General features: G+C 55.3%; 1 protein-coding gene across 5 annotated transcripts; it reads right to left on the minus strand.

Annotated features, from left to right (window-relative positions):
• On the minus strand, window positions 1-25561 carry LOC137146467 (caspase-1-like). Of its 5 annotated transcripts, XR_010917953.1 has the most exons (10): window positions 23868-25561; window positions 16417-16689; window positions 12839-12984; window positions 11405-11578; window positions 10849-11083; window positions 10573-10725; window positions 6709-6818; window positions 4655-4755; window positions 1545-1821; window positions 1-378 (listed from the first exon to the last, which is right to left on the minus strand). XR_010917953.1 is itself a non-coding variant. In XM_067537724.1 (9 exons), the coding sequence occupies exons 1-8, from the start codon at window positions 23878-23880 to the stop codon at window positions 4663-4665; spliced, it is 1197 nt and encodes a 398-aa protein (XP_067393825.1). In that variant the 5' UTR covers window positions 23881-25561; the 3' UTR covers window positions 1-1821; window positions 4655-4662. The 5 variants fall into 5 exon arrangements, 4 of the variants coding, with proteins under 4 accessions (XP_067393825.1, XP_067393829.1, XP_067393826.1 ...); XM_067537724.1 differs by having other exon boundaries at window positions 1-1821; XM_067537728.1 differs by lacking the exon at window positions 23868-25561 and adding an exon at window positions 21881-22113 and having other exon boundaries at window positions 1-1821.
• Between the last annotated feature and the right edge of the window lie 98 nt (window positions 25562-25659).

Below are 25659 nucleotides of genomic sequence, written 5' to 3' on the forward strand. Positions count from 1 at the left end.
ATAGTAATACAGCAAACTGCCACTCCCCTTCGTACAGTCATTGCTTTACAAGAACATGGTCAAACCAGATATAAAAGTAACCACAGGTAATGAGAAATAGGGAAACAAGAGAGAAGTGTGCCCAGAAAGCCGTGCTCAACAGTAGAGTGGGGGCAGGAGTGCCCTCTGGTCCCCGGAGTCACGTAATGCCTTGCCCCAGCCACAGGAATAACCCAGAAAGAAACAGCTAAATTCCCCTTTCATCATTATACTCCATTACTCCTAGTTCTGCCTCCCAGGTATCATGCCAGAGAATCCTTCTCCCTTCTTGATGTTCATGCCGTGCAGTGGTGTAGCCCAGTGTCTCTACGTCATCATTAAAGGACAAAAAGCGCTGTTCTAAAGAGAGGGATCAGTTCTGATCCCTGGTGCCAAGGACAGAAGCAATGACTTAGGCTTTAATAGAGAAATGTGGGTTAAGTACTAAGCCAAATTTCATGGGACAATTGAAGCCTCTGAACTCCGAAGTCAGCGGCGTTTACACTGGGCCGAATGTGGCTCTATAATTATGAAGAATTAGAACAAGGTGGCAAACAGCTAAGTGAGGCTGGGAAATCACCACTGCTCAGAGGCTCAGCGTGGGGATGACTTGGAGTGAGTTCAGTTAACCCTGCCCCACAGTAAGGGGAATGGACACAGGCCTCTTGCATTCCCGGGAGTCTGCGAATCACAGCTGGCAGGAGGGGAGGGTTGCTGGCTACACTCCACCTTCCCCTCGCAGTTTAGCAGATGAGCTCTCGTAGGGTTTGCCCTGAAGTGCAGTTAATCCGGGTGATCAGCACCCCGCTCTGAGCACCGGGTTACTCTACTCAGGGTGTGAGCAGCCCCATTGCAAAGGCCTGCCCGAGTTACTGCGTCCCCCTGGCGCTGCGCTCGGCCGGTAGTACTTTTGGGGCACAGCCCAGTGCTCTTTGTGCTGCTGTGAGCTGAGCTGCTCTACGATTCTTTCCCAGTGCATGTGTGGGGTAACGTGTCTGTCCTTCTGGGCCCATGGTGGGAGCTGTGGGGAGGCGCTGGTGGACTTTTAGCCTGCATCCTCACTGCAACGTGGGCAGGCTACCGGCCCAAGTGAAAGCAGCACCAAGCTCTAAGCCACCCACAGCTAGGGCAGCTGGCCTGGGGCGAAAGGCCCAGTGAGAGGCTGACGCTACAGTGAAGACACACCCCTCGGGTCTGGTAGCCCGACAGGGAGATGCCACGTATTTAGCAAGAAGGATGCAGCTGAGAATCAATTGTCTGAATGTCCCAGGGCCGCCGCCAGTCTGGATAAAGGAGGGAACGATCCGAGTACGTATTAGATGTCAGAGGCGTGACCCTCGTGGCTGTCAGTGCTGTAGAATCTACATACCTGTGGGTGGTGGTACCTCTATTTTACTGATACCTGACAGCAGGAGCTTCAGTCTGATGCTACAGAGCCCTGGGACAGAAGCTGCAGTGTGCAAGTCGGATGGGAACCGCCCTCTTTCCCTGCTTTGTAGCATCAGTCTGGCATGATGGCAGCTTACCGCTGGAGAGAGAAATACAATCCTTTCAGACATTCTTGGTCTGAGCTCCTCTTTGCGTGGCCACTGGGCTCCGTCCTGTCATGAAGAGGAGTCACTTCCCCAGAGGAAGATGCTGGTGAAGAGCTGAAGGCACGTCTGGCAGTTCAGGGAAAAGCTACAGGTGAGAAGTGTTTAGGAAGGAGGAGCAGAAACCTTGAGCGCTCACCACAGTTGTGTGTGTAAACACTGTGCTTCAGGAAGGCGAGGCCGGCCGCCAGCGGGAGATGCTCGGTCTCACCTGGAGAGAAGAGAAGAGCAACAGTTCACAGTGCAGCTGGGCAGCACAGGCCACCAAGGGAAATGGCATTTTCTAAGGCCACCATCTGGGCGGGAGTCTCCTTCCGGGGCCGTAGCTCCTTAGCGGGAGCCTCATAAGGGCATTGTCCCCCGCAAGGCAGCGGTGGCAGGGCAGAGCACAAGGCTGGTCCCCCCGAGTATAAATCAGCGCTCTGAACATCCCAGTCAGCTCCTTCCTCTGCAAAGAAGGGCCCTGCAAGAGAGACATTGGCTCTTCCACGAGTGATTCTGCATCCCGGTGATACTCATCAATAGCCCTTCCCCTGCCTCCAGTCTGAGCCAGTAAATGGACCATTGCCTCTGGTCTCCAGGGTCAGGGGTTTTAGGGGAGGGGAGAGGCACTGGCATACCAAGGGGGGTTGGGAGGGGGCCAGGCCCCTGGGCGCCAACCTGTGGGAGGGCGCTGGGCCGGCCCAGCCCTTCATGATGCGCAGGAAATGGAGGAGGCAGGAGGCTCTGAGGGGTGCAGCGCTTCCTGCGCCCCCGCCCTCCTCCCATCATGAAGGGCTGGCCTGGAGCGAACTTATCCACCACTGCCTCCAGCTGAGGGGCGGCTGCTCCCACTTCTGCTCTTGGGCCCCCCCCCGGCGTGTCATGAAGGGCTGGCCTGGCCCCCCCCAGCCCAGGGGGTGAGGCCGCCCCTCATCTGAGCCAATGCTGGGCTGCAGCGGGGTGTATGTGCACCAGGTTGACCTTTCATGCCGGATGGGGGGCAGAGGAGGCTCTGAGGGGCGCCCCTCAGCGCCTCCCCCTCTGTGGGTCATGAAGGGCTGGGCCAGCCCCCCGTCCCCAGACCAAGGGGTGAGGCTGCCCCATCCAAGCTGGCGCTGGGCTGCAGGGTTGCAGCGGGAGAGGTGGCTGCCACGCATCGGGTAAATGCGGGGGGCGAGGCGGGTCGGCGGATCCAAGCCTGCATTAGCGCCCCTCATGCGCCTCCCCTGCATCAGGTACAGACTCCCCCTCCCCGGGGCAGCTGGGGGGTGGCATCAGGACCCCTCCTGCCCTGCGGGGAGGGGGGACCGTAAGGCCTGGGGCGGTGCAAATGCAGGCTTGGCCCCTGAGGGCCAGAGACCTCTGTACGCCACTGGGAAGCGGGTGGGGAGAAGCTGAATTTGGGGAGCTTGAGAGGGGTTTTTATTTGTGCACATCTACCCGCTCTGTATATTGCATGAGCCTTACAACTGGTTTACACGTGTGCCCGGAGCTCTGGGGACCCTCCATCGCAATGAGTCATCTGCTGCTCCCCTGGGAACTCCCCCCACTCTGTCACTGCCTTTCTGGTAATGGTGTGCGCAGAACCAGCCGCAGTGTGCTGGGATCTACCCCAGAGCAAAGGGCCAATTCCCTCTTGCTCCGTCATTTCCTGTCTCCGCGGTTAACGCAAATCACTTGCTTACAGCACTACAACCCATGGCTACTAAGCCCCAAGGTCCCGCTCAGCAGTGCTGCTTCCCCCTGGGGGGCTGTCTCAGCTGATTTTTCCCCAAAAGGATTTTCTGCATTTCTCCCCCCTGACTCTCATTTTGGGATATCCTGCCACATTTCTACGCCCTATGATTGGTCATGTCCTCGCTAATGGTCCCAACTCCTTCCAACTGAGTGCCACTTCCACCCACCATCTCCTCCCGTTTCATTATGGCAGATATTCGATAAAAGCCGACCTCACACTCGTCTTATCATGTGATTAAGGTTAAGATGCTGTCATGGGTATTTTTAGTAACAGTCAGGGGCAGGTCGCAGGCAATAAACAAAAATTCACGGAAGCCACAACCTGTCTTTGGCTGTTACTAAAAATAACTCGGGGAGGGACCTGGAGGGGAGGGGGGAACCTACCAGGGCTTGCAACTATCCCAGCCTGCTGCTCCCGGGGCTGGCCAGCCAATCAGCTGTTCGGCTGGCAAGCCCTGGGGGCTGGCTGGCTGGCTGATCAAGCTGTTCGGAGCGGGGATGGCCCCAGAAATCACAGAGGTCCTGAAAAGTCACAGAATCTGTGACTTCTGTGACCGAATCTCATCTTTGGACATGATACCTTGCTTTCCTTTCATTCACCATCCGTCAGCTGGTTTTCCATCTCGAGGAGCGTCACGTCCAGCCCACTGTGAGATCATGTCACGCTTTGCTAGTCCCCAAATACTGTGCCTGCTGCATCCCCAACCTCCACTCACTCTCTAGTTCAGGCTCAGAAAAGCTATTGTTTATCTGAGATTGTTTGCTCAGTTGAGCACCCCTCCTCTCCATGCTGCTGCCTGCTCAGAGTTCCATTGCCCTGTGGAGGATTACAGATGATTTATTTCACTGCTGTACTGGGGATTGAAATTACACTCTCCAGACGCTGCGTTTCCCTCTCCTTGTGCTTCCTGGAGTGGTGCAACTCTGCAGGGCAGAATTGTGCTTGGCTAGTGTCTTGTGGCTTCCCCTGTGTGTCCTTTTCTGTAATATGTTTCACTCCTTTCTGCAAGCACAAAGCTGCTCTAAGACGAGATTAGCCACAGAAAGGTTTGACTACTAAAACTGGCCTAGCCACGCCTTCTCCTTCAACATCCAGCTTCTATGCAGAGAAGTTCAGAGGATGGGGAGATCTCCCTGGCCTGACCCCACACGTAAGAGGAAAAGCTGCCTTTGAAGTGGAATCTAGATCTGCCAGACCCCGGGCAATCTGGAATCGAGAATGGAGGGTGAATTTACAAGCTACATACGGAACAAGAGCCCCGTCCATCCCTTGAGAAGATGTACAGTTATAGGTCATAGCAGGGACTCCAGAACAAGATACTCACTGTGGAGTCTAATGGCCTGGGAATAGGTAGAATTTTCTCATCATGGTAGTTCTTTCCTTTGTGGGCATCTGACGAGGGAAATTTTGAAAGGAGAACTGGACCTGAGATGGGGAGGAAAGGTCAGATCGTCACAATTCCAGGGGGACCAGCGGCACTTTCAAAACGAAACACATCTGATACTAGAAAGCGTGGACCTTGAACAACACAGGGGAGAAAAGGCAGAATGACGATTCTGCCTGAAGATAATGACAGGCAGTCTGCACCCTGCACCTCATTTAGAAGACATGCGTGCTCAAGCCACCTTTGACACAAACACTCATGGGCGAGGCATGTCAGAGATCATGCCTGCCACCTGTCATGGTGTGCATGCCCCTGCTGCCGCCACCAGAACCATTTCCAAAAGAACTCCAGGGCAGCGGCTCCTTTAAGAGCTGGATGCAATGGTGGAGGGGGAAAGTTCCATGGCAGCTGGCGAGTGAGAGGAAGGAAAAGTGGCTGGAGGGCGAAGGGCAGGATCAGGAAGGGGAGAGGGACCCATGTGGAGGGACCAGGGCTCCGGTGGGAGAAGAAATGGAGAAAAACTGCCCCCACCAGCAGGTTTGGAGAGACGGTGGGGAGATGTTACGGGCTTGATGCAGCATTATGCAGCGGTCACATGAGATCATCACAATGGTCCCTTCTGGCCTGAAACTCTATGATTAGTGTGAGATCTGCCCAGAGAACGTCTCCGCACTCACTTCCCCACACTGCTGCAGTGGGTCTGTGCTCAGCGTGAACAAGTAAATGAGGCCGTCTCTGGAAGAACTGCTTGTGCAGGGATGGATGGATGGAAGTTTCACAGCAGAACACCACTCCTGGGGCTGGGCTGACGTCCACAAAGGGACCTCGGCACCTGCACCCAATTTTAGGCACCACTGCGGTCCACAAAACTCCTGCTCAGCTGTAGGTGCCTAAACTCACGCAGCACCTACACTTCTACTGTAAACGTCTCCTAGACATCCTCATTCCAGCCGCTGGTCTTGTGCACGCTGCCCGTGCCCATCTCCCATGTAACTCTCAGAGCAATCCCCGTGCCAGCTGGAGACAGGGGTTCCGCCACCTCTCAGGGGGTCATGAGGTTATTATGAGGAGGGGGGGGGCTGGACTGTGGAGTCACTCAGCTGTCTCCAGCCCAGTTGTCAGCCCCTGTGTAAGGAAGGCATGGCATGGGGGAGGGTCACAGCCTGAAATATTTGTAAAGGGGGTCCCAGCAAAAAGGTTTGAGAACCCCTGTTCTAGGTCATCTGCATGCAGGGCCAGCCCCTGATGCTGCTGCTGCTCACCTGGGGACGCACACTGGGTCATCCCCCCCCTCCAACTGCCTTCCCTCACACCTGCATGAATGTGCCTTGAGGCAGACAGCGTGTGGCTGCAGCCTGCAGCTCCCCGGCTCCCAGCCAGGCTCCAGGTAAGTCCCGGCAGAGGGCACCCAACTACTAGGTTAAGGCGAGGAGGGTGAGTGCGCAATGGTGGCCAATGTGGGGCCCCTGGAAAATTGGGCACCAGCTGGCACCCCCAGCAGCAGACATCCAGGGATGGGTGGGGGGAACTAAGCCCCAGCCCCTGGCAGAAGCTAGGAGGGTAGGGGGGAAAGCCCCACTGGTCACTGCTGCCTGGGGAAGCCACAGGGGGAGAGGGGAACTGGACCCAACCCCCTGGCCTCGGCAGAAGCTGGGAGGGCGAGGGGAAAAGCCCCATGGGAGAGCCATACCCAACCACTAGCCCCGGCAGCAACTGGGCAGGGCACCCAAAACCAAAAGTCAGCAGCTATGCGCTCCGCTCCGATTCCCCTGCGGATTTGAGCTGTGAACTCTGCCGAGAGTCCCCTGGTCAGACAGTCAGACCTGGAGCATGTTTAGTGCATTCTGCACTTTGGATGGCTGCTGGGGAATGATTTGCACGAGCAGCCAGAGCTCCTGGGGACGGTTCCCTGCTGCAGTGCTGCTGATCACTAGCACCGGGGTGCCGTGTTCCCAGGCGCAGCAGGACGGACAGGGAGAGTCACCAGAGCCCACCTTTCGGAAGATCTCCTCCAAGGGGAAGCACCAAGCAGAGGTTCGTAGCTGCTCTATCAGGCGGGTGATGAAGACGGAGCCAGTTTTTGGGTCTCTCCAGGACACAGTGTCTGTGGAGACAAAAGGCTGATACGTAACATGGAGCAGGCTCTGCTTATCTTCCTCTAGACCCGTGTTTCTCAACCTTTATGATGCCAGGGACTGGCTTACTGCCTTCCTCAATTGCGTCAGGGAGGTCTCAGGGACCAGTGCCGGTCCATGGACCGGTCATTGAGAAATACTGCTCCAGACTACAACAAACCCTGGAGAAACAGGGGACAGGGTCTGGCAAAGGGACTTCACCTTCCATCGGGCAGCTGGGGAGTTCTCTGAGAGGCTGAAGTTAAGGAAAAAAGGGGCATTACCAGGAGGGTAAAGCTGAGCAGTTCTGGACCCGTCACTGCAGGAAGACTGCTCACTGGAGATGGAGAGCTGCGAGATATTTCAACAGACAGCTGTGCTATGCCAAGCACATCCATTCACAGCTCAAGGCCAGAAAGGGCCTGTAACAGTGCGGCTTGCCCAGGGCTGGAGAGCCTGAGGCTAAGCCAGTCCTGATTACAAGGATGAGCCATGCCTGGGTGGAAGCGAGTGTTCCCAGGTTAAAAGGCAGTCAGAAGCGGCAGGCTGAGAGTGCCAAGCAGCAGGAGAAAGCTCTCCAGGCAGGGAGGCCTGGGGGAGACCCTGCCCAAGAAGCAGGGGAGAGCCTGACAAACCTTCAGGGAGCAGGGGCTGTGCCCAGCTACAGCTGGGAAGAAGACGGCCTCAGGCTGTTTTGTTTTGAAAGACCTTGTGTTAGACTCCTGGGAGAGGGGCTCTAAATTACGGTTGGGGCCTGGGGGACCAGGGTGCAGCAGAGGGCTCAATAAACAGGATCCCTGGTGGGGACTGTTTGAATTACTCTGTGAACTGTGACTTCTCCAAGGGCCCCAGAAGAGATGGGACGGCCACAGAGGCAGGATGCGGAGAGCAGGTACTTGCACAAAGGCGGGCAAGCAGGGGCATGCCCCACCCCACAAATCTCCATGTGTCCCTGCAGCCTGGGGAGGGAGGAAGCAGCAGGGTGGCTGGCTGCCGGCTGAGTTTCTCCTTCCCCCACCCCTACAGCTGCTGCTTCTCCTTCCCTGCTGCTGGAGACCCCCGCATTGACTCAGCTCAGTGGGCAGTCTGCAAACCAGGCCGCAGCGCTGAGACTCCAGCAGCAGGGAAGGAGAAGCAGCAGGCTGCAGCTGTAGGGGTGGGGAAAGGGGCTCAGCCAGCAGCCAGCCACGCTGCTGCTTCCTCCCTCCCTCTCCAGGCTGCAGGGACACAGAGCATGCCACTGCCAGGGGAAGTTACTGCCTCCTCGCTGCCAGACATCCCGAGAAATCTGGGAGGCGTGTGCCTGCCTGCATCCGTGCACGCCCTGTGAACCTCTCATTTGTGTGTGTTTAAGATGCCACTTCAAAAAGTATTCAAAATTAAATTCCTACGCACGCCCCTGTCGGAGAGCAACCTCTGGCCACAAGAAGGTGCTTGAGAGGGTGTTCTCAGTGGGGGTACATGACAGCAGCAGGAGCAATGGTCTCAAGTTGCAGTGGGGGAGGTCTAGGTTGGATATTAGGAAAAATTTTTCCCTAGGAGGGTGGTGAAGCACTGGAGTGGGTTACCTAGGGAGGTGGTGGAATCTCCATCCTTAGAGGTTTTTAAGCTGCGGCTTGACAAAGCCCTGGCTGGGATGGTTTAGTTGGGGTTGGTCCTGCTGTGAGCAGCGAGTTGGACTAGATACCTCCTGAGGTCCCTCCCAACCCTCATCTTCTAAGATTCAATAAGTGGCTACACTGCAACAGGGACATTATGATCCTCTAGACCAGTAGTTCCCAAACTCTGTTCCCCCAAGGACCCCTTGGCCATCTTACTAAGTGTTCTGGACCCCTTTCATTTCCAGTCCTACCAGAAGACCCTCACTGCTGTGACCTCCTACACACACTTTGGTCAGGCTGTGCAGAGGAGGCCATTTTGAGAATGTCTACACTGGAGCTGGAGAGTCATTTCCCTGTGTGAACTCTGATCAAGGATGCTAAAAACAGCAGAATTGCTACAGTTGCACAAGTGATAGGCTGGGCTGGCACCTGATTACGTCCCTAGGGTTTCAGAAACCTTGTAAACAAAGCAAAATGAAACACAAACGGGAAGGGCACAAGCAGAACAGATCTGAGTCTCCGGTTATCCCAGAGAGGGCATGTCAGCTGCAGGTTTTTCTGCACAGCTCGCGTGCCCGCTAACCAGAGGGTTCCCATCCCAGGTCTCTGGGTCACAGATCTACCGCAGGATATCCAGCTCTGTCAGGCCCTGGCTGCGCTGCAGTACCACTCCCTGCTTCCCCCACTCTTTGTCAAGCCAGGTTCTGCTCAATCCAGCTGAGTGAGTCTCCACTGCAGAGCCTGACACGCAGCACTGGCTGGGGCACAAGGCTACTAGAGACTGGGAGTGCGGCCATCAGGAATGAGCCTCTGGGCTTCCCGGCACACAGGCTGACCTGGGCTGACTCCTGGCAGCTGGGGGAGAAGCGGTTTGTGCTCCAGCATCTAAACTGCGCTTTAAAAAGAGGCCTCCAGCCCTACTGGCTGTGCAGAAAACCTGCCAGTGTGAACAGAGTGAAAGCGGGACGGGGTGTCTGCAAAGAGATGGAGAGCAGGTGCGTGGAGTGCTGTCACCTGATCCATCTCTGGGACCTGACTGCAAAGCCCAAGGACGGTCACTCAGATGTCAGCAGCTCTTCACTGTGAGGGGAGAAGGGCACAAATGACTTGGCACCGTGGAGTCCCAGTAAGTGGCTCTGCCAGCGAGCGAAGGTGTTAGAGCAGCAGCGATCCTGAAGGTCCTCTGGCATCTGCCGCCACGCCTACAGAGCCTTGGAGGAGATGGCCAGAGACTTGTATGTGACGTGGTAGTGGACAGGGAGCCAGGGGCCACACAGCGAGGAGATCGATGGTGAAGGAAGGTGGCTCTAGTGCTGGATTCCGGATGGGCCAGAGGGGAAAGTGTGTGAGCGAGAGGCCCGATGGAGGCTGATGCAGCAGCCGAGGGGGGGGGGTGTCACGGGGCCTGGAGCAGAGATCTGGCTAAGGGGATGGAAAGAAAAGAAGGGATCTTGGAGATGCCGAGGAGGAAGCAGCAGAGTTGGAAATGGCCTAGATGGGCAGCAAGGGGAGGGTGGAGTCAGAAATAGCCCCCACGCTGCAGGCCTGAGTGACGAGGGTTGGGGGTTGTCGAGCATGATGGAGAAGGGGAAGGTTTTGGAGGGAAGGGAAGGTGTCTGGGTTTGGCCGTGCTCAGGGTAAGATAATGACAGGACACCCAAAGGGAGATGTCAGAGAGCCAGGCTGAGAGGCGGGATGGCATGGCAGGAGACAGGCGAGGCATGCAGAGAGCTGTGTGAGCATCAGCATAGAGATGAGCGCTGAGGCTGTGAGACTATCCAAGGAGATGAGCAAAGGGCCAAGGGCAGAGCACTGGGAACCCCCGAGAGAAAGGCAGGGAGCAGCCCCACTGAAAGGGCTGGTGGTCAGCGTGGGAGGAGGGATGCAGGAGAGGACAGCGTCTCAGTGCCCAGCGAGGGGCAGACAGGTCGAGGCTGGAGTATAGGCCCCGAGGACTGGCCAGGAAGAGGCCAGTGGAGGTCTTGGTGGGATGGGCTCAGCAGAGCAGAAAGCAGATGGGGGTTGGGGGGGATCCCGGCAGAGCGGGGTGCATGGGCTCAGCCAATGTAGAGCCAATGCTCTCTGTGCATGTCCCAGCACAGCTCCCCCCCAGCCCTGGGCCTGCCCCCTCGCAGCCAGTTACCTGGCGTTGTGGAACAGAAACAGATGAAATCACTCTCCACGTGGATTTGGTAACTTGCATCATCTTCTAGCCCGTCAAGGGACTGCGGAGCCAGGCTGGAGCCGTCTCTGGGTTGCTCTGCAGAGTCACTCACCCACACGCGGCCCTGGTTCTCTGGGAAACATGGGCACCAGTTATGGACCAAGAGCAGGCCATGTTTTCCCTTTCCCACACCCTGTTCCAGCGGGGTGCCCTCCCCCGCCCACCCCCTCGGGCTGTCCCGGAGCGCAGGCTCACCCCCCCGGCAGGCTTGGATGATGATCACTTTGGGTTTTCTCATCAGGGCCTTGCAGTTCTTATTGTTGAAGGTGCTGTAGATGGTGTCAAGGGGAAGGATGTCCACGGACTCGTCTTTGGCCTTTGTCCCGCAGAGACCAGCCTTGACGCCGTGGGACATGAGCACAAGGAAGGTGCTATCTGAGGCCTCGTGCTCCTTCCGAGCGGCAAATTGCTTCAGGGAGTCCTCCATGGCCTGAGAGCAACACGGGGACAGGAGAGAGTGAGCAGCAGCCACAATGACTGTGACTCACCACAAGGGGCAGGGGCAAGACCTATAGCGGTAGCAGCCAGGGCCCTGTGGGATGGAGGAGTCCCACCCCACGGAGGTGAGTGGTCGCCAGGCCAGAGAGGGCTTGGGAGGGATCTGACATCCCCCTACTGGCAGCTCCTAGGAGAAACCAGCCCCACAACTCCTGCCAAGGGGGCAATGAGCCAGGAATGAACCAAGCAAAGGTCACAGCATCTTCCCCAGGGGCCTGGGACAGTCACGGGTGGCTTGGGGGGGATCCTGTACCTGGGAGTGTAAGTTCCAGTGGGTTTCCACCTTGTATCCCAGCCCTTCTAGAAGCCTCTGCATCCCAGCCACATCCTTCTCAGCCCCGTTCCTCCTGGTGAGATGGTCAAACTCAACATTACAGATGATGAGGGCCAGGCGGGTTCGCGTCTTCTGTCCCCGGAGGGGATAGATCTGTAAGAAAGGAAAATTCATGCTGGGCTGGCCACCAGGCAGCCCTCACTTTGGGGGGCCCTAGTGCATGGGGCAGGATGGATCCACGACCCACGGGCAGGGTGTTACCCACATCTCTAGATTAGATACCACGCCGCTCAAATTACCAGGAGCCCCCATCTGCTCCATGCCCCTGAGCATCCCAACAGGGAGCTCAGCATAGCGTTCCTATGCAGTAGGGTCTCTGTGGAGGAAGAGGACCCCTAAATACTCTCTCATTGGGACTGCTGCTCAGGAGGGAAAGGATCTAAGTCACATCCTTAGCCCCAGTCCCTGGATGATACTGTCCACACAGCCAGAAACACAGCTGGGGCCATTACAGCCAAACAGGTGGGCACAGGTGGGCCCCAGGCTGAGGGGGGAGGGGAGGAAAGCTAGGATCTAGCCTGATTCTCCACTAGCCTGACACCAGGCGGTGGAGAATCGCCCGGTCTTTGATGGGAGGTTGTGTCACTGGTGAAGAGCTAGTGCAGTGCGAGCGTGTGGCTGTCTGTGACGGGCGCTGACACGGTGTTTGGTCTGCTAGCTAAACCACGGCCAGGCTCCTATGGGGAAGGCTGCACAGAAACCCCAGGAAAGTGCTGCCTGAGGCCGCAGCTCCTTCCTTCAGGGCATTTTTAAGGCGCTGCCGCCGTTGGAGCATCTGTGACTAGTCCCTCCTGCCTGTAGTGGGGCAGGCTGGACAGGGCCCTCCACAGAGGAGCCTGCAGTGCCCCCACTACAATCACTAAGAAGCTGAGCTCCCTCTTGGTGGCTGTTCCCCAATTTCTGGGATGACCTAGGGAGGGGTAAGAAAGATCTTGCTGCTTCCGAGGGTCCCCCCCCCCGATGTCACACAGCTGATCTGGTTTTGGGGGGCTGCGACCAAGGGATCAGATCAGCTGCCCCAGGCCAGGTATCTGGAAGGAAGGGGCAACTTGCTCTGCAGCTAAAATTAAAGATCAGCAAATCGCCGAGACCAGCCACTTCTCCTCCTCGGGCTCCACACTGCAGAGATGGAGGTGTAAGGCTTGGGGGGCAACATTGTCGGGATGGTCCCCTCTTGTACCCCAGTCCCTTGGGGACCCGTCAGGGTGGGTGCCATGGCTCTCATGCTGTACATGTTCACAGCAATGCCAGAGGTAAAATCTGGCTGTACCCAGCAGGCTGTGCCTGGGGTCTGGAGTCTCTGCCACACACACCCAGCGGGTGGGGAAGCCCAAAGGGAGCAGAACAGAGCACCTCCTTTTCTTCCTCTTTCTGGATCTTCTGGAAAACTTCCAGAGGGCAGGACTTGATCCATTCCTCAGATTGTGCTGGCTGGGTTTCCACAATGGACACCTGGGCGCTCTTCCTGGTGTCTGGAACCTGCTGTGTCTCGGGAACGCCTGGAAGCAGAAACTCTGCAGTTAGCTGAGTGGTGGCCCCGCTCCTGGCAGTTTAGCTGCTAGCTACATGCGCTGTCCTGAAACCCCCACTGGGAAAGGCAGAGGGAGAAACACAAAACAGCCACTGTTTCCTGCTGAGACCAGGAGCAGCAAGTGGAGGCCAGGCTAACCCTCCACACCGGCTATCGCCATGCCAGGGAACCACGAAGGATGTGAGAATGAGCAGAAGCTACTGCCTGTGGAGGCAGGGCCGTAACTGTCTAACTTGGGGGAGCATCCCCTGCTCAGTGGAGACAGCCTGCGTTGTCCTTCTCCATCGCCACGCCTACATCACTCCTCGACTGCCACGGTCTACTGGGGTGAGATGGGGTCATGAACTGTAGTGAGCAGACTCAGGGCACCCCGGCCTTGCTGTGCCACGGATACCCTGCCCTGGAAGGAGTGCAGCATCTACCATGCTCTGAGCAGCATTTGAACATTAGAACGGTTACACTGGGTCAGACCAATGGTCTGCCTAGCCCAGGATCCTGTCTTCTGACAGTGGTCAGTGCCAGGTGCTTCAGAGGCAATGAATAGAACGGGTAATCATCTAGTGATCCATCCTGTCGCCCATTCCCAGCTTCTGGCAAACAGCAATCCATGCCCGTCTGGCTCATAGCTATTGATGGACCTATCCTCCAGGAACGTATCTAGTTCTTTTTTGAACTATGTCATAGTCTTGGCCTTCACAACATCCTCTGGCAAGGAGTTCCATAGGTTGTCTTTGTGTTATGTGAAAAAATACTTCCTTTTGTTCATTTTAAAACTGCTGCCTATTAATTTCATTTAGTGACCCTAGTTCTTGTGTTATGAGGAGTAAATAACACTTCCTTAGTTACCTTCTCCACAGCAGTCATGATTTTATAGACCTCTGTCATATCCCCCCTTAGTCGTCTCTTTCCCAAGCTGAACAGTCCCAGTCTTATTAATCTCTCTTCATATGGAAGCTGATATGTATTTGTTGCCCTTTAATCATATTTGTTGCCCTTTTCTGTACTTTTTCCAATTCCAATATATCTTTTTTGAGATGGGGCGACCAGATCTGCACGCAGTATTCAAGATGTGGGTGTACCATGGATTTATAAAGAGGCAATACGATATTTTCTGTCTTATTATCTCTCTCTCTCCTAATGGTTCCCAACATTCTGTTAGCTTTTTTAACTGGGGCTGCACATTGAGTGGATGTTTCCAGAGAACTATCCACAATGACCCCAAGATCTTTCTTGAGTGGTTCAGCTAATTTAGACCCCATCATGTTATATGTATAGTTGGGATTATGTTTTCCAATGTGCATTACTTTGCTTTTATCAACATTGGATTTCATCTGCCATTTTGTTGCCCAGTCAGACAGTTTTGTGAAATCACTTTGTAACTCTTCACAGTCTGTTTTGGACTTAACTATCTTGAGTAGTTTTGTATCATCTGCAAATTTTGCCACCTCACTGTTTACCTTTCTCCAGATCATTTATGAATAGGTTGAACAGTAGTGGGCCCAGTACAGATACCGAGAGGACACCACCATTTCTCTCTTTCCATTCTGAAAGCTGACCATTTATTCCTACCTTTTATTTCCTATCTTTTAATTGGTTACTGAACCAAGAGAGGACCTTCTCTCTTATCCCCTGATAGCTTACTTTGCTTAAGATTCACCCATCTTAATATTTAGACTTTCAGCATTCGTAAATAAGCACTTTTAAAAATTGTCTCTTTTTAGCTATCTGCCATTATGTGATGTAATTGAATGGCACTCTTTTTCATATGACTCTTTCTCCTTCCCTTACTAGGACATAGAGAATCTCCATTCATAGATCCTCCCCTAAGGAATGTCTCTGTCTGAACCATATGCTCCTCCGCACCTGTCGGCTTTCCCCCAGCCCTTAGTTTAAAAACTGCTCTGCGACCTTTTTAATTTTACATGCCAGCAATCCGGTTCCATTTTGGCCTAGGTGGAGCCCATCCTTCCTGTATAGGCTCACCCTTTTCCTAAAAGATTCACAATAAATCTAATCCCCTCCCCCTTACACCATAGTCTCATCCACGCACTGAGATCCTGCAGTTCTGTCTGTCTAACTGGCCCTGTGCGTGGATCTGGAAGCATTTTAAAGAATGCTATCATGGAGGTCCTGGACTTCAATCTCTTACCTAGCAGCCTAAATTTGGCCTCCAAGACCTCTCTCCTATCCTTCCCTACGTCACTGGTACCTACACGTACCACGACCACTGGCTCCTCCCCAGCACCATACATTAATCTGTCTCGATGTCTTCAGAGATCTGCAACCTTTGCACCCAGCAGGCAAGTCACCATTTGGTTCTCCTGGTCATCACAAGCCCAGCTATTTATGTTTCTAACGATCGAATCCCCCATTACTATTGCCTGTCTCTTCCTAATAACTGGCGTTCCCTCCACCGGAGAGGTGTCCTCAACGCGAGAGGAGACCATGACATTATCCGGAAGGAGGGTCCCAACTATGGGATTGTTTCCCTCTGCTCCAGTGGGATGTTCTTCTTCCCTGAGACTTTCATTCTCCTCCACAGCACTGAGGCTGTCAGACGGGTTTTGGGACCGTTCTACTGTGTCCCAGAAAGTCTCCTCTATGTACCTCTCTGCTTCCCTTAGCTGTCCAGTTCAGCCACCCTGGTCTCCAAAGCCCATGCGGAGTCTCTGAGGGCCAGGAGCAACTTCCACTGAATTCACACATATGCCACCCACCCATAGGGCAGGTCATCATACCTGCTGCATTCACTGCAATAAACTGTTGCTGGACTTCTGCCTGCAATCTCTGTTTATTCCTGCAGCTCTTTCCTTTGCTGCTGTTTGTTTTTTATTTGGGGGGGTGTTTATTGCCTTTAAGGAATGTTATTGAAGTGTATCTAGCCCCCCACTCTCCCTCAACTCCCTCACAGAACTCCCGGTAGCTGCTCCTGGTCGCTAGTTCTGCCCAGCCCTGCCCCAAAGGGAGCTCACAAAGGGTGAGGAACCCCGTCCCCACACAGGCGGGGGCACTTACCTCACGGGGTGTGCTAGCACGTCTGCCACTCAGGGGAGGAAGGTGCTCAGTCCTTCGCTGATGCCCAGCAGGGAGGGGTGAGCCAGCCTGGCCTCTCTAGCTATACAGTTGCCCTCTCTGCCCCGTTGGGTATCTGGGGTGTGGGGAATCCCAGTGTTTGGAAAGCACAGGGCACATCTGTGGCATTGGCTCTGCCACTGCTGCTGCCAGTGGGAAACAAGCCCCAGGCCTCTGCGCTGCATGGAGTGAGAGGCTCCCAAAGGCCTGGGCCCACGTCAGAAGCCCTGCACATCCCAGCCTCCTGCCCAGCTGGGACCCACCCGGGTGCCCCATGTGTGCAGCCCCCCAGGGACGGAAGAGAACCAGCCCTTGGGGCATCACTCACCTGAGGGGGCTCCTAGCCCCAGGTTTGTGGCCAGGTGGCTGTCTCTGACCCAGAGGCGCTCGATGAATATTTCGCTGGCTCTGGCGCCCTTTCTCCTCACCCCGTCGATCAGACACCTGGCTTGGTCTCTCGTCCGACCGCAGCTCTCCCGCACCTCCTCCACTTCCTCCTCGTTCAGCACCTGTCTCTGCAGCAGGTCGTCCAGGAGGGTGCTAAGCACGGCTCTGTTCACGCTCTCCACAAACACGGTCCGCATGACAGTCAGCTTCTGGTCTGTAAGAGCAGCCGCATGAGCCCTTGGTGCCTCCCCCCTTGGGCCCTGCCGACTTGGGGATATTTGTATCTGGCCATGTCAGCACCAGGCATCGTGCATGTGCCACGCTGCACCAGCAGCTCATTCACATAGGGACTGCACCAGTGCAACGCCCGTAGGGACCGGCTGATGACAGCCATGGCCCACCCCACCCGTTCCTTCACACTCAGCCACCCGCCCACCCCCTCTAACCCCACCAGCCTCCAGCACCGTCTCAAGCGCACAAACTGCTCCCAGCTCCTCACACTGGCTCGACTTGCTGACGCGGTACATTTGTCTGTCGTTTTCCAGCCTTCATTAAGGTGAGTCCCGCACTGTTCCCGGTGGGAGGCGAGCTGTGCCAAGATGGAGCCACGCAGTGAGGTCTGCCTGCCTGCCTCTGCACTGCTCTGGAAGGGGAGACCTGTCCCAGGCAGCTCAGTGGGGGGTTAACTCCCATAGCCAAGGACAAAAATGTAAATAGCAATGTCCATAACTGTTTCACTGCTGTTCAAAGCACGGGAGCCGCATAGGCCTGGTTAAACCTCACTGACGCTGGTGAATGGAACAGCTGCTTTCATTCAGTATAAAGGAACCACTAAGCTCCCTTGGTGAACCAGACAGCTGAAAAACCAGGCAAGGCCTGTCAGAAAGGGAGCTATGCTGGGGCAGGGATTTCCCTGACTGATGGCAGGTGGTGGGGTGTGTGGGTGGGAGAGACGCAGCAAGGAAGCACCAGACACAGCCACATTCCCATGGCATGTGACCCTGGGAAAAGCGAAGCGAGGGAGCTGCGAGGGCTGCCAGCTGTGACCCTTAATTAGGGTGACCATATTTCTCAAAGGGAAAACAGGACACGGCGTGAGGCTAGCCCACGCCCTCTCCTCTCCACGTGCAGCTGGCCTGAGCTCTGCTCCTCCCTTCGCCTAGGGCTGGGATTGCTGCTCCCCAAGCACTGCTTGCCCCCCTCCCTCCCTGCATGGGACTGGTGTCCTTGCTCGCTTGATCCCTGACGGCTCCCCTCGTGAGGCTGGAGCTGGCATCCTCATCGCTGCTGGAGCCCTGCCTGCACCCCCATCCGAGCCCTGCCTCTCCCCTGCATGGGGCTGGCATCGCTGTCAGAATCAGAGAATCCTAGATTAGGGTTGGAAGAGAGCTCAGGAGGTATCTAGTCCAACCCCCTGCTCAAAGCAGGACCAACCCCAACTAAATCATCCCAGCCAGGGCTCTGTCAAGCCAGGCCTTAAAAACCTCTAAGGATGGAGATTCCATCACCTCCCTAGGTAACCCATCCCAATGCTTCACCACCCTCCTAGTGAAAAACGTTTTCCTAATGTCCAACCCACACCTCCCCCACTGCAACTTGAGACCATTGCTCCTTGTTCTGTCATCTGCCACCATTGAGAGCAGCCTAGCTCCATCCTCTCTGGAACCCCTCTTCAGGTAGTTGAAGGCTGTTGTCAAATTCCCCCTTACTCTTCTCTGCAGACTAAACGAACCCAGTTCCCTCAGCCTCTCCTCATAAGTCATGTGCTCCAGACCCCTAATCATTTTCATTGCCCTCTGCTGGACTCCCTTCAATATTTCCACATCCTTCCTGTAGTGGGGCCCCAAAACTAAACACATTACTCCAGATGTGGCCTCACCAGTGTCAAATAGAGGGGAATAATCACTTCCCTCAATCTGCTAGCAATGCTCCTACTAATGCAGCTCAATATGCCATTAGCCTTCTTGGCAAGAAGGGCACACTGCTGACTCATATCCAGTTTCTTGTCCACTGTAACCCCCAGGTCCTTTTCTGCAGAACTGCTGTCTAGCCCGTCGGTCCCCAGTCTATAGCTGTACCTGGGATTCTTCTGTTTTAAGTGCAAGACTCTGCACTTGGCCTTGTTGAACCTCATCAGATTTCTTTTGGCCCAATGCTCCAGTTTGTCTAGGTCACTCTGGATCTTATCCCTACCTTCCAGGGTATCTACCACTCCCCCTAGCTTAGTGTCATCTGCAAACTTGCTGAGGGTGCAATCTACCCCATCCTCCAGATCATTAATGAAGATGTTGAACAAAACCGGCCCCAGCACCCACCCCCGGGGCACTCCGCTTGTTACCGGCTGTCAGCTAGACATGGAGCCATTGATCACTACTCGTTGAGCCCGATCATCTCGCCAGTTCTCTATCCATTTTATAGTCTATTCATCCAACCCATACTTCAACTTGCTGATAAGAATACTGTGGGACGTTGTATCAAAAGCTTTGCTAAAGTCAAGGTATATCACATCCACCGCTTTCCTCACATCCACAGAGCCAATCACCTCTTCACAGAAGGCAATCAGGTTGGTCTTGCCCTTGGTGAATCCATGCTGACTTTTCCTGATCATCTTCTTCTCTTCCAAGTGCCTCAAAATGGATTCCTTTAAGACCTGCTCCATGATTTTTCCGGGGACTGAGGTGAGGCTGACTGATCTGTAGCTCCCCAGATCCTCCCTCCTTTTTTTTGAAGATGGGCGCTAGATTTGCGTTTTTCCAATCATCAGGGACCTTCCCCAATTGCCACAAGTTCTCAAAGGTAATGGTCAATGGCTCTGCAGTCACATCAGCCAACTCCCTCAGCACCCTCGGATGCATTGCATCCGGCCCCATGGACTTGTGTATATCCAGCCTTTCTATATAGTCCTGAACCTGTTCTTTCAGCACTGAGGGCTGCTCACCTCCTCCCCATTCTGTGCTGCCCAGTGCAGTGGTCTGGGAGCTGACCCTGTCTGTGAAGACAGAGACAAAAAAGGTATCGAGTACCTCAGCTTTCTCCACATCCTCTGTCACTAGGTTGCCTCCCCCATTCAGTAAGGGGCCCACCATTTCCCTCACCTTCTTAGAAACCCTTCTTTTTACCCTTCATGTCCTTTGCTAGCTGCAATTACACTTGCACTTTGGCCTTCCTGATTTCACTCCTGCATGCTCGAGCAATATTTTTATACTCCTCTCTAGTCATCTGTCCAAACTTGTAAGCTTCCTTTTTGTGTTTAAGATCACCAAAGATTTCTCTGTTAGGCCAAGCTGGTTGCCTGCCATATTTGCTAGTCTTTCTGCACATTGGGATGGTTTGTTCCCCTTCTCAACCCCGCCCCCACTTCTTTTTTTTTTTTTTTTTTTAAACAAAAGTGGGCATTTCTCCTATTTGTTCTTGCCAACTGATCAAGCTGACAAGGGCAAATGGGACAAATGCCCCCTTTTGCCAAAAAAGCAGGGATGGGGCTTAAAAAGGGACTGTCCCAGCCTAAACAGGATGTATGGTCACCCTACCCCAGGCTGCCCAGCTCAGCACTGAACAGGCAGGAAGTGGCAGAAATAGAAGGGTTAAACAGCAGCCTAAGCGCCACCCCATCACTTGAGTGACACAGACGGGCTTCTCTTTCGCAATGGGAACCTTGCTCCCTTAGCCACTGCAGCCTGCCGGTTATGGGGGGAGGGGTTGCCACCCTGAAAACGTCCATCGGCATAGCAACGACTCCCAGTGCAAACCCCACAGCCCCGAGACACGCAGGGCAGGTCTACACTTACAAGGCTGCACTGGCACAGCTGTGCTGCTGCAGTTGCTCCTACGCCAAGGGGAGAGCAGTTAATCCACCCCTGTGCCGACAGGACAAGCTCTCATCAACACAATGCTGTCTACACGGGGGTTAGGTGGTGTAACTAGTCGCTCCTGAGTGTGGATTTTTCACGCTCCATGAGCGATGTAGTTACACCGATATAAGTCTGTGTAAAAAATCCATACCCCTGCACGACGCAGTGAACCTGACCTTAGCGCCGGTGCAGACAGCGCTTGGTCGACCTAGCTAGCACCTCATGGGGCGCTGGATTACCTGAGCTGAGGGAGAGCCCCTCCCACGGCTGTAGGTGGCATCTTCCCTGAACCACTCCAGCGGCGCCGCTGCAGCATTTGAAGCACGGACAAGCCCCAAATACGCAAATGTGACGCAGCCACTAGTGCCGAAAGCTCGTCATCAATTTTTCCTAAAACTGCCCGTTATCCATGGGCCCTGGGCTGGCTCTTGGGCCTAGGGAAAGCAGGGAGGGCCCCAGACCAGTTCTTGGCTGGGGGCAGTGTCGCCAAGGCTAACACTGATGGCACTGGCCCAGCCCCAGCTCCCACCCAGCCCAGCAGCATAGCCAGCTCCAGTCTGACACCCAGACCCAGAGCTAGGCACCTTACTGCAAACAGCCTGGAGGGGCTCAGCACCCCACAGGCAGGCCACAGACTTAGGGACCTAGGTACATCGGTTGAAGGTGGTGGCCTTCACCTTTGCGGTAGTTTTCCCTTCTCTAAATGGGGCTAGTGAGCAGCCTCTGTCAAGGGGTGGGTGGCAGGGGGGTGGGTTGGGGGCGTGTGAAGTGCTAACAGTCCCCAGGCAGCACCGTCAGCCCCTAGCAGCCCGGGAGCCAGTGACACCCAGCGTCCTTGCACAAGCCGTCTTTGCACACCCTTTCTGACGCTGGCAGCCGTGCCCGGCTCTGGCTCACCGGGGCGGGCTCCCTCCTGCAGCAGGGGCTCTGGGCACAGCCACATTCGGCTGCATCGCGAAGGGTCCTTGGCCTGGCCCTCCCTGAGCTCCTGCCATCGGCCTGGCCGGGTTGGGGAGCAGCGCAGTGTGAGGTCCGGGTGGGGGAGGCCGTGGCTGGGTGCCATGCTGCTGGCCAGTCCTGCCCAGCCCAGGAGGGATTCAGGGCCATAGCCCGGCCCTTGGGGCCCTGCCTTCGCACCCTTTATTCCTTCAACCAGAACCGCCCAGAGTGACACAAACCAAGCGCCCCCCGCCTCCCTCCTGAGAACCGAACAGGGCCGGCTGGGCCCAGGGCCAGGCCACCCCCTGCCACAGGCCGCTGGAGCGGGGCGCAAGGAACGGGACAGGAGGGCGCTAGCCCCCTCTGAGGGGAAGGTAACGGGGAGGTGGGAAACCACGGAACAGCCCCTGTCCGGGGGGCAGGCAGGTGGTGAGCTGGCCCCACACGAGGGGGGCAGGGTGGGGGGCAGGGAGAGGGGGGCAGGCAGGGGGGCTGGCCCCACACGAGGGGGACAGGCGGGGGGGGGGGCTCCAGGGGCCGGCCCCAAAGCAGGACGGAGGCAGAGCTGACCCAGCCCCCGCCGCCCAGCCCGGCCCGGCCCGGCCCGCCACTCACCAGCCATCGCGCCCGGGCCGAGGCGCCTTCGCCGGGGGCTCGGACGGACTGAAAGCGAAAGCAGAGCAGCGCCGCTCCCCGCCTCTTCCCGCCGCCGCCGGGCGCAGGGCTCGCAGGCGCCACGCCCGGCCCCAGCCCCAGCCCCGGGGAGCGAAGCGGGCTCGGCCCGGGGCACCCGCCGGCCTGCTGTCACCGCGGGGCCCGCCACGCACCCGCGCAGGCTGGACGCTGGGGCCCAGCCCGGCCCCCCGGGGGACTCCCGAGGCAGGCCCCGCTCCGCGTCCCCTGGCCCCGCAGCAAAGGCACCATCCTCACCACCCCCGTCCTTCCCCAGAGGGCCCAGGTGATGTGGGGCACGGCCGGCACCCGCCAGCCCCTGTGATTTTATTGCACGTCTGGCGATAGTTGGTGTTCAAGTCCTAGCTCCTGGAGTCCTGTGAATGCATCCACATCTGGGCCGCCAGCTGAACCGAACCGAACCGCTCCTGCCCCGGCTGCAGAGAACAGCCGGCCGATGGGCGCCTGGAGCCCCGACGGCCGGCACAGCATGCACAGGGCTGACGCAGGCTGGGGGGTGCCAGGCTAGTCCCTGGCTGGGGTCTGGCTCCCAGCGTGACATGAACCGGGCTGCAGAGGCTCTGCCTGTGCATCAGGCAACCCAGCCCCAGCACAATGCCGCCGCCGCCACCGCCACCTGCTGCCGGGCCGGGCAGCCAGCGCGCCTCGGAGAGCCGCCACAGGAAACGAGCTGGGGCTCCTCCTGGGAGCCGGGCTGCAGGGCCCGTGGCAGGTTTTCTGTCACTCTCACCAGCTCACTGAACGGGCCCCGGCTACTTGTCCGCTTTGCCCTCCCCTCCCCAAGGCGGGAGCACAGCACATTCTTGTCTAAGCTCATGGGTGCACTGGAGAACAAACGAGTCAGCTGGGTCCAAGGGAAATTCCTCCCTATCTTGGGGCACTAAAAGTGCAGACTTTGCCTGCCCAGAGCCCCCAGCGTCTTCCAACCTTCAGCCCAACTGCACTGCACATGCTGGGCTGTCTGCTGATCCAGGCCTGTTCCTGCAAGCTCTGTGACTGTGTGCAGGGACACACCCCCCAACACCCATCTGTCCCATCAGCTCGGCTGGAACCAGCCCTGCTCCCAGCACGCCTGCAAAGCCCAACTCACTGGCTCCCTCTCCCAAATTACTTGCCAGTTGCCTGAAGCTCCACAAGGTGCTGCTGCCTCTTTCCCACCAGCACAGGCCAAATCGCCCAAACTCCATGAATCCGCGCAGGGCCCTGCTTCAAGGGGACAACTCGGCATTCAGAGCGCCCATTGCAAACTCAGCTCTGAACTGCTGATTGTTCTGCCCTCTGGGGACCGCACCTCAGGTGCTGAGCTCACACAGCTCCACTGAAGTCAAAGGGAGCTGCAGGGACCTCTGAAAATTAGGCTTAGCTACCTCCCAGCCAGTCCTGCTGCCCAGGCTTCAGAACTCCTGAGGATCAGCTTCTTTTCCTCACTTAAATTAGCTGATTTCTTCCAGCCCAATCTCACTTGCTTGTTTCCCACCCATGCTTGTTTCTCTCCAGACCCCCATCTGCTACTTACAGACAAAAAATGTTGGTGCATTAGAGGCCATTTAAAGTCATCATTGGATTTTAATGGCAGATGGGACCGTCATGATCATCTCATCTGAGCTCCCGTATAACACAGGCCAGAGAGCATCACCCAGAGACCTACGGCAAGCTCAGAACTTCTGAGAGAGCCAGAGATCTTTGCGAAAGAGACTGCCAATCCTGATGTACAGACTGCAAGTGAGGGAGATGCCACCACATCCCTGGGCTATCTGCTCCAAGACTAATTATCCACACTGTGAAAATGTGTCCCTGAGTTCCGCAGAGAATTTGTCTAGCATCAGCCTCCAGTGTCTGCCCTTGTTACAACTTTGTCTTCTAAGTTAAAACCCTTCCATTCTGAGAAACACCCTAGGCAGGTACTCACAGAGCGCAGCCATGTCCCACACTTCACTGACACCAAGGACTGCTTCTTTCTTCCACTGCTGAGTGAGTAGCCTTCCTTTCCCACTGTGCCTGCCTACAGCCTGGGGCTGAGCAGCAAAAGTCTGGAGTGGTCTGGATTGGGACAGACACCCCCAAAGGTCTCCAAGCCCAGCAGGAATGGCTGTGCTTTTGCCTTGGGGGATGCACACTGGACTGTAATGCTTGAAGCCACGGGGAAGTTCCAGAAGATGGGAAGAAAGCTAATGTGCTAATATTCAAAAAGGGTAACCAAGATGACCCGGGTAATTATAGGCCCATCAGCCTTACATTGATCCCAAGCAAGATAATGGACTGGCTGCTGTGGGACTCGATTAATAAGGAAATCAAGGAGGGTAATGTAATTATTGCCAATCAACAGGGGTTTATGGAAAACAGATCCTGTCACATTATCTATTTTGATAAGATGACAAACTTGGTTGATCATGGTAACAGTTTTGATGTAATAGACTTCTAATAAGGCATTTGACTTGGTACCACCTGACATTTTGATTAATAAACTAGAATACTATCAAATTAACGACACACATTAAATGGATTAAAAGCTAACTGATAGGTTTCAAAATGGAACTAATGAAGAATCGTCAACCAGGTGTGATTCTAGTAGGGTCCCACAGGAATCAGTGCTTAGTCCTCTACTATTTAAGTGACCTGGAAGAAAACATAAAATCATCACTGGTAAAGTTTGCAGATAACACAAAGACTGGAGAAGTGGTAAATAACGAAGAGGCCAGGCCGCTGACACAGAGCAATCTGGAGTGCTTAGTAAATTGGGCACAAGCAAACAAAATAGAACAAAAAATTCAGTGGAAGTTAGGAGCCTTTGTGGATCTGGGCTGAAGTACCTCCATGAGGACCAAACATTCAATAAGCTAGCAGACAGGTAAAACAAGATCCAACGGCTGGAAACTGAAGTTAGACAAATTGCGACTGGAGATAATGTCCACATTTTTTTAACAGTGAGGATAATTAACCATTAGAACAATTTACCAAGGGAATTTTTAAATCAATATTGGATGCTTTTCTAAAAGATCTGCTGTATTCAACCCAGAATTATTTCAGGGACGTTCTCTGGCCAGTGGTATGCAAGTCAGACATTAAAATGGTCTCTTCTGGTTTAGAATCTATAATCTATGCTAATGAGGCATTTGCCTATCCTGCAGTAAGCATGTTACACTCCAGAAACTTGGAACCAAACCACCAAGAGTTCCAGAGCCTGGGAAATGGCAAAGTCAGTCCACCCCATGTTCCAGGCTGCGCTCATCCCAGCCCAACCCCAGAAGACTATGTCCAGGAGCTCAAGGAATAGGAACACAGGAATTGCCAGACTTGTCCATCTAGCCCTGTACCCTGTGTCTGATAGTGGCCACCATCAGATGCTTCAGAGGAAGATGCAGGAACCCCGCAGTAGCATCTCTGGGATAATCTGTCCCAATAGAGATCTCATCCTAATCCCTAATGGTCAGAGACCAGTTAAGCCTTTAAGCAGGAGAGTTGAATCTCCCTTCCAAAACAGGATCATCGCCTCAATGATGTCCTATGGCAGTGAGTTCCACAGCCTTATGTGCTGGGTGAAAGTATATTTGCTTTGATCTGTTCTGTGTTTCCTGACTTTTAATTTCATTGATGTCCCCTGGGTCTTGGGTTGTGAGGCAAGGAGAACAGAGACTCTTGTTCCACTATGTAGGCCCCTAAGGCTGAGAGAACATGCAGTCCAATCCACTGCTGCCCCACTC

Source organism: Emydura macquarii, unplaced genomic scaffold, assembly GCF_026122565.2.
Source record: "Emydura macquarii macquarii isolate MOO-44397 ecotype Brisbane River unplaced genomic scaffold, CSIRO-AGI_Emac_v2 contig_450, whole genome shotgun sequence".
In the NCBI taxonomy this organism is placed as follows: Eukaryota; Metazoa; Chordata; order Testudines; family Chelidae; genus Emydura; species Emydura macquarii.